Raw genomic sequence first — 12,413 nt, 5'->3', positions numbered from 1 at the left:
CTCAGCAGGCACTTTCCCAGTCCTGGGTCAGTTCCCTGCCTGTGACTTTAAAAAAGTCAACAGCATTTAGTGAACAGTGCTCTTCTGTGGGTAGATCTCAGCTGCCTTAAGAGGAGCATTTTTAAATTATTATTTTTGAAAACTGAACAAGGGAAAGGCAGGGTGAATTAAAAATGGAATTAAATGGAATTAAATAAAATTAAGCAAATGGAAAATATATCAATAATGCTACTAGGAATGGAAAACCATAGTCGGTAATAGAAAACCATAATAACCATATAACGCATATTTTAAGTTAAACATATAAGTCAATATAAGCCCTCCAGATGTCAAGCTATGTATCCACAAAAAACTGATGTCTATATGAAATATGTCCAATGTGTAGTAGAGGTGTTTTAGCTTTACAAGAAGGCTTATTCAAAACAGTACACATTATAACACACTCAGGATGGATGGAATGGTCTAAATTCCCAGTTGCTCAAAGGAGGAACAAAACAGCATAATGCCAGAATATGTTCAGGTTTCTACTACTTTGAAATTTTACTGCGCTTATTACTAATACACAATGCCATCATAAACCTAAAGCTTGAGCTAAAAATAGCCCTTGCAGCTGGTATGCCAATACCTTTATTGCTGCACAGCAGGATACCTGGTCTACCTTCCCAACTTTACAGGAGATTTCTAGTAAATAGCTGTCAACAAGCCTGTGCATGACTGAAGTCAAATTACTAATAGTATGGGAATAAGTGTTTGAACTCTGTGCCAACAAAATATCATGTATCTAATCTAAGGAGGAATTACAGGCCCCAAGACTGCTATTATTTTATTAGCCATACCACCTTCATTTTGATCTGTTCCAGTAATTTTGTTTTGTTTGAACCTACTTGTCAGGGGTATCTTTCGTTGCCATTTAAAATGCACTACATTTTATCCTCTAGAGAAGTTGTGACTCTGTTCTGACATTTCTGGGTTTTAGAAAGGTCTGATTTGTTTCCAGCGTATATAAAGACTTATTGTCATCAATTACATGAAACAGATTACCAACTCTCCATCATAGCTAACTAAACATTCTCAAAGTGGTAGATATAATTTAATGACTACTGATTCCAAAGCATATGTTTATTTTAAAGTGCTGACATTTTAAATGTGTTGTGGGAGGAGGGATTATTGGTCTGTTGTTGTTCTTAATTTTATTATGTATTTTGTGGTTTTTATTTTGTAATTTTATGTGAACTGTCCTGAGATCTATGGATAAAGGGCAGTATACAAATTTAATAAATAATAATAATTATAATAACACAACTTAGAAAAACAAAACAACTGTGATGGGCTAAATCTAGTAAATGATGATTTACTAGATTTGTTGGTGGCTTTTTACAAAGGCAATCTCAAAGTGACTTAGCATGATAAAATGCAACAGATAAAGCTACACCAGTTGAAAAATACAACAGCTAACAGTTCAGCTGAATACTGTGTCATTTCCAGGCAGCATTACAGTGGTACCTCGGGTTACATATGCTTCAGGTTACATATGCTTCAGGTTACAGACTCCGCTAACCCAGAAATAGTGCTTCAGGTTAAGAACTTTGCTTCAGGATGAGAACGGAAATCATGCTCCTGCTGCGCGGTAGCAGCAGGAGGCCCCATTAGCTAAAGTGGTGCTTCAGGTTAAGAACAGTTTCAGGTTAAGAATGGACCTCCGGAACGAATTAAGTAATTAACCCGAGGTACCACTGTAATGTCTTTTACTGCATGTAGCTATTCCTGCAAATTACTGTGTCTGTAAATGGTGGGGCTGGGGAACCTCACACCTTAGGGCCAGATGCATCCCTCCAGACCTTTCTTATCTGGCCCTCAGGCCCCTCTCCCTCCCCCGTTTTCCCCCTTCAGTGGCTTCCCTGTGTACCTTCCTCAAGTGCTGCTGCCCGCATGGAACATGTCGATGAACTGAGATAACGGTCTCTTGCATGAACACATGGAGGATGGAGATGTGAGTGCATGCAGAAACCTCCAATTTCTGCATGGCTGAAAGGTAATCTTCTCTAACAATGTAAGAACCACATCCATTGGTCTATGTTCTTCTACCCATGTCTTATCTGTTTTTGCCTGTGCTCATGCCCACCAGCAGCACACATCCCCCAAAAGCTGACCATGAGTTAAAGTGGCCCTTGAGCCACACAGGTTTCCCCACCGCTGCTGTATAGGCTATCCAACTCTTAGAAACTTCAGCACACTCTCGTGTCTTTGATTGATGGATGGAGGGGGGAAAAGAAAGAAAGAATCAGAACGCCTGCTTGAGGGGTGACCTAATAAGCACTAAAAATCAACTTGAGATGTGCCACAGTCTTCTGTAAGCACATTTACTGGAAGGCGTTTGGAATGGTCTGGAACACACTGCCACATGGCTAAATAAAGTGAATCACAAGGAAATACCAATGTACCTCCCTTTACATTTGCAGCACTCTTTTAGAGCAGTTGTACTTAGGACAAACACCACCACATGAACCACATGAGATTGGAAAACTGAAAATTAACATCAAGGCTAATAATGCACAGAAGCTACCCCCTGGATAGTTTAGTCCTGTCAAAGGCAACTATGGGGTGTGGCGTTCATCTTGCTTCAGGCCAAGGGAGCCAGCATTTGTCCATAGACAGCTTTCCGGGTCACATGGACAACATGACTAAACCGCTTCTGGCACAATGGACTGCCGTGATGGAAGCCAGAGCGCACAGAAATGCTGTTTACCTTCCCGCCGCAGCGGTACCTATTTATTTACTTGCACTGGTATGCTTTCAAACTGCTAGGTTGGCAGAAGCTGGAACAGAGCAACGGGAGCTCACCCTGTTGGGTGGATTTGAACTGCCGACCTTCCAATCAGCAAGCCTAAGAGGCTCAGTGGTTCAAACCACAGAGCCACCTGCGTCTCCTTAGCACAAAGTACTCAAGTGGGACCCTTAGTAACATGCTTCAGCCCCCTGACTCTCCCCTTGTCAGTTATTAAGCACAACAGCCCTTTGGCTGCTTCTTAGAGCCCAAACTCACATTCAGAATCCTTTCTACAGCAAAGATAAGCTGAGCCTGAAAAGATTTTTGCAGGTTGGAAGGAACTGAGCTCTATAAATGTGCCCTTGGTGTGCGCATGTCCTTAAACCCAAAAGCTTTCCCCAGCACATGTTATTTCTGAATTAAGTCTTCAAGAGGCAATCTAACTCCTTACTGCTATGAAAACTTTTCTTTGACTTCTCTCCTTGGGCTTATGTATGCCCGAATACCATGCTTTATCACCAAAGTAGGCACATCACAGAGCTAATTCCAACTGAACTGACATACAACAGAAAGATTAACCATACAAGTATAGAGGAGGAATAATCATATATACACCAGTTAGGGACATTCTGTATCCATTAACATTAAATATTTAAGCATTCAATATTTAGGCTGATTCTGCATCCCTCTGGAACCCTGTAGGATACAGTCCACAATGTTCAATAGGTCCCCTGGCCCTCCAGGGAGGCCTTTTGGGCGGAGTACAGGGGGAAGGAGAGGAAAGGAAACGAAGCAGAAATTGTACAGTATTGCCTCTGTTCATGCACCATTGGCTACAACACAATGTAACTAATTGTATAATGCACACAATCTTATTTTAAGTGTTGTTTATGTGAATATATGGACCCTGGAACACCTGCCAATTAATTAGTGTCTATGAGAATTAATTAGCCACAGAAAATTGAAGTCTGGCAATGCAGTTAAAATTTGCTGTTTATGCCATATTTTATAATTTAGACAAAATGCTTCCCTGCCCCCAGTTACCTAGATTCCTGCTAATTGATCTGTCAACACTTATGGAAACTAAAGGTATTGCATTTGTTGACAGAAAGGAAAGAACAGGAGTTGTCCTACAAACAACAGCCATCAACACCATCCTCATTTGGTCATACAGCATATTTTAAAGACACTGTTGCATAAATGCAAATGATGCTTAGGATTTCCATAATTAATCTCACATAGCAAAAGTAATGAATATCCGTAACAAAGCAAATTAGAGAAAAGCAAGTATATAAGAGGGTACTGGATATTTTCCAGAACCCTAATTGAAATATTAACACAAAGCATGGATCCACTATATTTTCAGAGTCAAAGTTTCAAGATATTTATATCCTGCTTTCAAAAAGTTGTAAGTGATACTATGTTGTGAAACAAGTGCACACCCCTAAGTAAAATCCATTTCTAAATTTAAACATAACATTATGGCCTTACAGATTCCATACTTGCTATATTATTGACTGTTTTGGTCACTCAACATGACAATGTCTGTATGTCACTAATGCAAAGCATGATACTTGGGATATATTTAATACCCAAGTTATTTAAACTTCTTCAGGGATACATGATACTTAAAGAGCTTCTTTAACATGTTTTAATACAGAATAAAAGCAGGATGGGGAGTTCCTAGCTTGATTATAACATATAATAAAAAGACTTTCCAGGAAAGATTTGTAAAATCTTGTTAGGGGTTTGGGGGTTTAAAAGACAGTGAACTAAGACAAGACATGCTGACCTCAGGGTTGTGATATCATTTGAGAAAAATATTACACACAAAAATACATAACATAGGCCATAATAGTAATGACTACATTGCTTTCCTGTTGTGCATAATACGAAAAGGGAAAAAATATCCACTGCAAGATGCTTAAGGCTACAATCCGATACATATTAACTGGGGAGTATGTCCCACTAAACTCAATGGGGCTTAGTTCTAAGTACACATGCTTAGCAATGTATAATACGAAAACTATAGTACTGTAATTAGGTATATTTTATACCCACTTATCACCATCATACAATTTGCACACATATTTAGAATCTGTGGTTCATTTTAAGCAGAAGCTTGTACAAATTCAAGTTGTTTTTATATTCTGGGAAAGAGATTAAAATAGGAACTCTAGACTTTTCCCACATAAGCTCATACAACTGAGCCAGCTGGTAGAAGCTCCTGGCAGAGCATCAAGCACTTATGTATACTTCTTGCAAACAGGTTCTCCAATTCTTGATATTGTGAAACTTGATAATGCTCTAAGCCATAATATATGCAGGAAAGAAATCAATTTGAACAATGAATAGTGTTGTAATTACATAATTTGAAGACTTGTTGATTAAATTAAATGTTCTAACAGCAATCCTTCTGTAGGTGACTTTATTACCAGAGATTGTTGCAGGCTATAACTTCATGAAATGATGTTGTTTACTCATCAGTTTTTCAGTGAATAATTCGATTTTTCATCTATGAATGATCTTGTGGCAAAATTATTATGTCAGGCACTGTACCTTGCTTTGTTAAATGAGCTTGTTAATTTCACAATTTTAATTGTGTTTAATTGTTTGTAAACTGATGGTGTTATAGTGGTCTAATAAATAATAATACAGATAGTTGGTTGGCATCTGTCTTTTTCAGGAGACAATGGAAGAGTGAGCATTTGGAGGTGAAGTCAAACTATTGGAAGGTTATAGTGCCTGCTGTGACTGTAAGGACTGATACAGGAGAGACATGTTTTGTTGCAGCCGGGGCTGTTGTGCTCCTGCAGATGCACCATGGTGCTTTTTCACTCTGTGCTCCTCCCAGTGATCATTCCTCCTCTGGTCAATGCTATGGATACACAACCTGATTGTCTGTCTGCAGGCACTGTGGTTGTCTGCAAGGGATTCCCACACGGTGGGATTGATGTTGCCAGTCTTCATGTCACATTTGCAGACATCTTTCTAACACAGAGCTGGTCTGCCAACAGGCCTGGAGCCAGCTCCCCATAATGTAGGTAACAAGAGAATGTTCTGCCTCTAACATCCTCCCGTAGTTCCCGTAACAAAGATACATATAGCAAAAACAACAAAACAATTTCCTGCTATAATATGTACATCATCTGTCTTTATCTTCTTGTATTTCATCTTTCAAGGGAGCCTTCACAAACCTGATGTTTTGGACTACAATTCCCATCAGCCATTGACCTGAATGCATGGGCTGAGGAATAAAGATGGGAATTAGAAGGAAAGTTGATGAGTTCTAGAACTGAAGGTAACTTGGCCACCAACTCCTACTCAGCCCCCACTGAGAATGGCTCTGTTCCAAGCCTGCAAGCACAACTCAATGTATAGGATACTATTTGTTATGCACACCACCCCCTAGATAGGACTTAATAAAGGTATAGTCTACCCATTACAATACCTCATTAACAGTACAGTTAAATTATTGGTAATTTCTATAATACTTTCAATGCATAAAGTGCTCTATGATTTTTAAAGCATTTGTCTGAACTGCAAGCCCATCTAGACAATCGCTTTGCTTTAAAAAATAAAATAAAAAATGAAGCAATTTTGAAGACTCCAAAGCTAAGCTTTTTGCATCCAGAGAATAAATCTAGAGAAAGGACCAAAGACTAGTTTGATTTAGAAGCTGAAGTTAATACACAGAATTTAGAAGGGCCATTAAATGCAAAAACAAATCACTGTACCAAAGAACTGGCTGAGCTCAAGGCTTAAGATCACAAAAGTAAACCCATGAAGACAAGACATTCCAAGCCCAACTTGGTTAATGAGAGGAGCATGCTGTGTAGTGGCATGTTAATGCAGAGGATTGCAAGCTGTCTGAAAATAAACATTAAGTAAAAGCCAACAACAGATGTTTGACAGAAGTGACCCATCTCAAAATCTTCTGCAGTACATTACTGTGACTCCGATATTGGAAATACAGTGCTAAAGATAAACAAGTATGAAGTATCACTATGTCTGGCATCCAACAACACTGGAAAATGACTGTGCTAATTGCTACGCGGAGTCCACACAGAAGAAAAAGCTTTTTATTTTGAGCACTGCAGAAATCTGATGTACTACCTTCATCCTAAATTCTAAAACAGGAAAGATCCAGAGAACGGGAAAGAAATGGAGGGCGACTGAAATTATTCACAATTTGAATAAACTGAAAGTTATTGTATTTTAAATTAAATGTGGAGAATTACAAGAGTCACTACATTTTAACAAAAGTTTAGTTTCAGAGGTGGACAACATAAAAGTCTAAGCAACATGACATGTATATGGATTAGTACATTTCAAGTGTTCAGAATGGTTCGTGCACAATAACACAGTAATCCTTACTAGAGACCTAAGGCCACAAAGTTTCCTCATATTGTAAATTTGTGAGTGGGTGGGAAATAGCAGCTCTCTTAAGGCCTGCTAGGCAATTTGTAGTTAAAAGTCTGAACCAGGGACTTCCCTTCCTTCTACCCTCAGTCGTTATGCTACACCAGTTCTATTATTATTGGGTGTCTAGAAATAGACACAATGCTTCCTATTTGGATCTGGAGACTCTCTGTACTCACCAGGAGACATAAGGTTTATCCTATTTCACTTCCCCTAAGAAACAAAGCATTGATATTTGGAATGTAAGTAACCCCAGACAGCAACCACGTAATTCCCATGGCCTTTTAAGGACAGAGATGGACATAAAGGGTGTTTTGTAAGTAACTTCTTTTGGAAATAATGAATGTCCTTATTTGTTTTTAAAACATATGGCTTCCTACATGATGCAATTCAGACAGCATAGTTGAGCATTTTACTTGTGAAATATTTTTTTTTAATGAATGAGTAAATATATATTAATCTTACAGGAACCAATTCAGTACATTTTTATGTAAACAAAGTTAAGCATCAGGTGAGAGCTACACAGATAACACAAGCTCCTAACTTTTTACACACTGACATTCTGGCATAGTGCAAATGGGAAAAAATATTGTCCATCAGAATATACCATATAAGTCTAGGCTTTTTTCCTAAAAAATAATTTCAAAAATTAGGGGGCGTCTTATACACTGATATATCTCCCCCCTTTTCCTTAAATCTGAGTCCCCAAAGATAGGGGACGTCTTATACATGGGGGCGTCTGATAGATGGAAAAATACGGTATGTTATACTAGAGTTATGCCAGTACAATATAAACTAAAGGAAATGAACTATTTGATACTTTGATGTATGTTTAGTGACTAAACTTTAGCTTCATACAGCTGAACAATGAATGCCCTAGTGATAAAATCTTATACATGACTGCTCAGAAGTAACTTCCATCAGCCCAATGGAACTTAAAATACATATAGCAGCTAAGCTATAATGACTGCATTATGGAAAATTAAACATCACAAGTTGATGTAAACCAGTTACAAATTAATTGATTGTAAGACTGAAAACAGATGTTTATTCATCCACAGGTACTGCCAGTGACTAACACCTTTGTTATCCTATAATATATGCTATTAAGCAGAAGCAAGTACACTTCCTCCTGTCAGGTTTACTTACAACAATAGCATTGTAAATACTGACTTACTCACTTAAAGTGAAATGTAATTGTGCTCCTCATATATTGCTGCCAATTAACTTCCATGTATCTTCCTTCACATCTTTTGTCAAGCCATTTTATTATTATTTTATGTGAAAAATTAGTATACCACTTAACTACAACTATCTCTAGTTGGTGTACTAGAAATATAAAATCAGATTTCAGTTTTAAAGCCCACTAGAATAAAAAAGTATTCAGTGGGCTCAAGATATACAGCCTGTGTGACTAGAACTGAAAGGGAGTTCCACAAAACTGGGCCCACAATACTGGACACAGAAATCCTGGTCGATATATAAGACACCAGTAACAAGGACTTTCACAAAGACCTCAGTGATCTGGCAGGGATAAAAGGGATTAAAAATCATTGAGGACCTAATTTGTCAGAGTCATTATAAATTTATAAAAGATCCTTGAACCTGGCCCTGTGCAAGCTTTTGAACACCCAAGTATGTGCTGCGAATAGCATATCCCCATCAGCGGTCTAACTGCAGTATTTTGTACCAACTGGAGCATCTGAAATAGGTCCAAGGGTAGCCACACATAGAGCACCTTGCAATAATCAAGGCCTGACATTATGAATGCATGAATCACAATGGTAAAACAATCTCTGTCCAAGAATGGTCACAGTACCATAGCTGGTAAATGAACTCCTAGTCACTGAACCTACCTAAGCTTCCTGTGACAATTATGGATCCAGGAGCTCCGAACCTGTTCTTTCATAGGGAGAGCAACCCCATCCATTAACAGGCAACTGGTTGATCTCCCAGACACAGAAACCACCAACCCAGAGTCCCTCCATCTTCCCAGGGTTCAAGCTCAGTTTAACTGCCCTTTACTTTCAGAGGACACCAACTTCTGATTCAAACCTACCCACCCTTCCTAAAGTATTTCTTCTAACACAGCACGACAGCACTGCTTCTTATTCAAACTCCAAGAATCAGTACAGTACTGGAAAGCCAGCAAGCATTGCATTTATTTTCTAGATAAGCCATTCTCCCCCTCACCCCACATCCACATATAACCACTTCCTTGAGTTTTCCTCTTTTTTTTTTTTTACTCCGCCTTTAGGTATCGGCGCTGCAACTCAAAAGTATAAAACTGCCCTCAGTGGAGTTGGTTTGTCTGTCTGTCTGTTTGTTTTGCCTTAATGTCTAATGTTTTACAATTTTTCATGTGGTGTAAGCCGCCCAGCCAGATGGGTGGGGCATTATTATTATTATTATTAACACCATCATATCCATGTATCACATTGTCTCCCCCATGACAAAAGTGCCAACAGACTCCCTTAGACCTCTGAAGCACAAAAAACCCAGCAGCAATAAATGAGTCAACAGCACTTGGGCAAACAACTCTATTTTATGCCTCTATATTCAGCCTTGCGGAACTCATTTTTAAAAAACCCTTTTCACTGTTGTGTTGCTGTGCTTATTCTGTATCTGTTGTTGTTGCTGCTGCTGCTGCTGTTGTTGTTGTTGTTGTTGTTGTTGTTGTTGTTGTTGTTGTTGTTGTTGTTGTTGTTGTTGTTGTTAAGCTCTAGCTGATCCCCACTGCTTGAAACCGTCCTTTTTACAGTTGCTGGTTGCCAAAGAATTGATGCTTTTGAATTATGGTGCTGGAGGAGACAGTCCCATGGACTGCAAGAAGATCAAACCTCTCCATTCTGAAGGAAATCAGCCCTGAGTGTTCACTGGAAGGACAGATCCTGAAGCTGAGGCTCCAATACTCTGGCCACCTCATGAGAAGAGAAGACTCCATGGAAAAGACCCTGATGTTGGGAAAGATGGAGGGCACAAGGAGAAGGGACGACAGAGGACAAGATGGTTGGACAGTGTTCTTGAAGCTCCCAGCATGCGTTTGACCAAACTGCGGGAGGCAGTGGAAGACAGAAGTGCCTGGCGTGCTCTGGTCCAGGGGGTCACGAAGAGTCGGACACGACTAAACGACTAAACAACAACAACAAAATCCCTGCGTCTAAAGATGACAGGTCATGAGACTCTTGGGTTTCCCAGAGCTTAAGCCCCAACGAGGCGTGCCAAGTATTGAAGGCGGGCCCCTTTAGTTCTTGCTGCGACAGGACTGACGCGGCCCGCATCCGAAACGCCACGCCGCCCGGGCACACGCTGCCGTGAGAGGCGGGTTATGAATATTTCCCATTCGATGGAAGGCAGGGAGCCGCGCAAACCGCCCGGAAACCAACCAAGGAACAGGGAACAGGGCTGGGCAAGCGCGCTGGCTTCGGCCCCCGAGGCTCCCGCGGTCCTTTCCATGCCGAGGAAAGGGAGGAAGGCCGGCAGCGGCTCCTCGTCTCCTACCTGAGCCAGGACTGTCAGGAAGCCGCCGCTCCCGCCCTGCCCGCTCCATCCTCCGCCAAAGCCCACGAGCGCGCCGCCTCCGACCAGAGCGGCAGTGGCAAGCCAGGGGCCCGCCCGGGGCCTGTGGGCCCACAGGCTGCCCAGCACCGGCGCCCCGCCGCGCCTCACGTATCCCCGGGAGACAACCGCCCAAACGGTTCTCCAGGCCGCCGCCATTTTCCCGGAAGTAGGAAGAGCGCCGCGAGCACCTATCAGGAACTATAGACTTTTTAAGAGGTAGATTCGTACGCTGCTGCTGCTGCTTCCGGGATGATGATGATGATTTCCCCCGCCCCGCCGCTCCTTCACACGTTTATTTATTTATTTATTTATTTATTCATACATACATACATACATACATACATACCGCGCACATATTTATTTACTTCCCCAGCCACTCTGGGTGGCTTCCAATCCAGTGTTAAAAACAATACAGCATTAAATATTAAAAAACTTCCCTAAACAGGGCTGCCTTCAGATGTCTTCCTGGGGAAAATTGCAGCAGCTGTTACCCTTTTTGCATGAAGAATGTCTGTGTGTGTGTTTTAAGTAGAACTTAAAAGATTTGATAGCGTCTTTATGCAAACTAATGGTGCCCATGGCTTCTTCTGCATGCGACTTAAGTGGTAGCTTTGGATTGGAAGCAGGTCTGAAAGGGCACTCTCGTCAAAATGACATTTGCTGCCGTCTTTGGGGAGAGTGGCTGACTGCAAACCCGCAGCTTTAACAGCAATATATTAATAATGGACTGTTGCCATAAACTTCCCTCCCAAATCTGCAACTTTCATTATGGGTGGAGATTGTGGAATTGGAACCGGCAATGCAATTCTTACTTTCTAAAATCTAAATTCATTCCCCCGCCCTCACAAACACAAAATAAGATCTGAAGCACAGAGAGTAAGAACGTCCGTCCCCGCTTTTCTTCTTTTTCATTTTTGGTTGGGCACCTCGATCTCAAACGCCGCCGCTCTTTTAGTGTATTTTCTCCGTTGTGTCCTAGGGGAGGCAGAAAAAGAAACCCGCGAAAAGGAACTTGGAAGTTCTGCCTCATCATTAAACTGCCATTCTGCACTTTTGCTATGTCTACAAACGATTCCAGCTGTTAAGAACGAAGGCTCGCCCTCTCTCTCCCTCTCTCTTTCTGCGCACGCGCGATTTCCATCGGGAAAAGAGATCGTGTGAAGCCTGCGCGTGGGTGGTGGGAGAGGTGGTGGTGCTGAAGTCGCGGGGTTGCTCTGTCATCCGCTCCGCTCCTCTTTTCTTTCCCATTCAGTTTTGGTATTGGGAGAACCAGAGACAGACTGGCCTAAATCAGGGGTGTCACATTGTTATTTCAAAGTACCTTAAAGTTTGAGCCGGGGTTATGCCATTCCCATACTGTGTTTTTGCCTCAGATCTGATGTTGGCTATTGTATCTATGTGTGTATGTATGTTGGATGTAGATACAATAGCCAACATGATCAGAACTGAGGCGAAAACACAGTATGGGAATTGCAGGGGGATCTTATGATTATTACTAGTATCTATATTATTATGATTATTATATTTGTATACTGTACTGCCCTTCATCTGGGACCAGCCTCCATTGTAGGCATGAATCCACAGCCTTAGCCCTGCCAGGTTTGGGGGTAGCAGGTTGTCTCCCACCCTAATTCAGTATTTTCCTGAAACCCCAACTTCTTGT

The 12,413-nt window shown here is 41.1% G+C and overlaps 1 protein-coding gene across 1 annotated transcript in view; it reads right to left on the bottom strand.

Moving 5' to 3' along the window:
• MICU2 (mitochondrial calcium uptake 2) overlaps nucleotides 1-10,921 on the bottom strand; it is a 77,385-nt gene extending 66,464 nt beyond the window's left edge. The window contains exon 1 of the mRNA XM_081909401.1: nucleotides 10,691-10,921. Within this exon, the coding sequence (XP_081765527.1) occupies nucleotides 10,691-10,906 (216 nt within the window). The 5' untranslated portion in view covers nucleotides 10,907-10,921. The remainder of the gene's footprint in view (nucleotides 1-10,690) is intronic.
• Nucleotides 10,922-12,413: the final 1,492 nt, after the last annotated feature.

Source organism: Podarcis melisellensis (genome assembly GCF_964234715.1).
Source record: "Podarcis melisellensis genome assembly, chromosome: 4".
Classification (NCBI taxonomy): domain Eukaryota; kingdom Metazoa; phylum Chordata; class Lepidosauria; order Squamata; family Lacertidae; genus Podarcis; species Podarcis melisellensis.
Note: the sequence above shows the minus strand (reverse complement) of the source record. Positions and strands in the feature narration are given on the sequence as shown.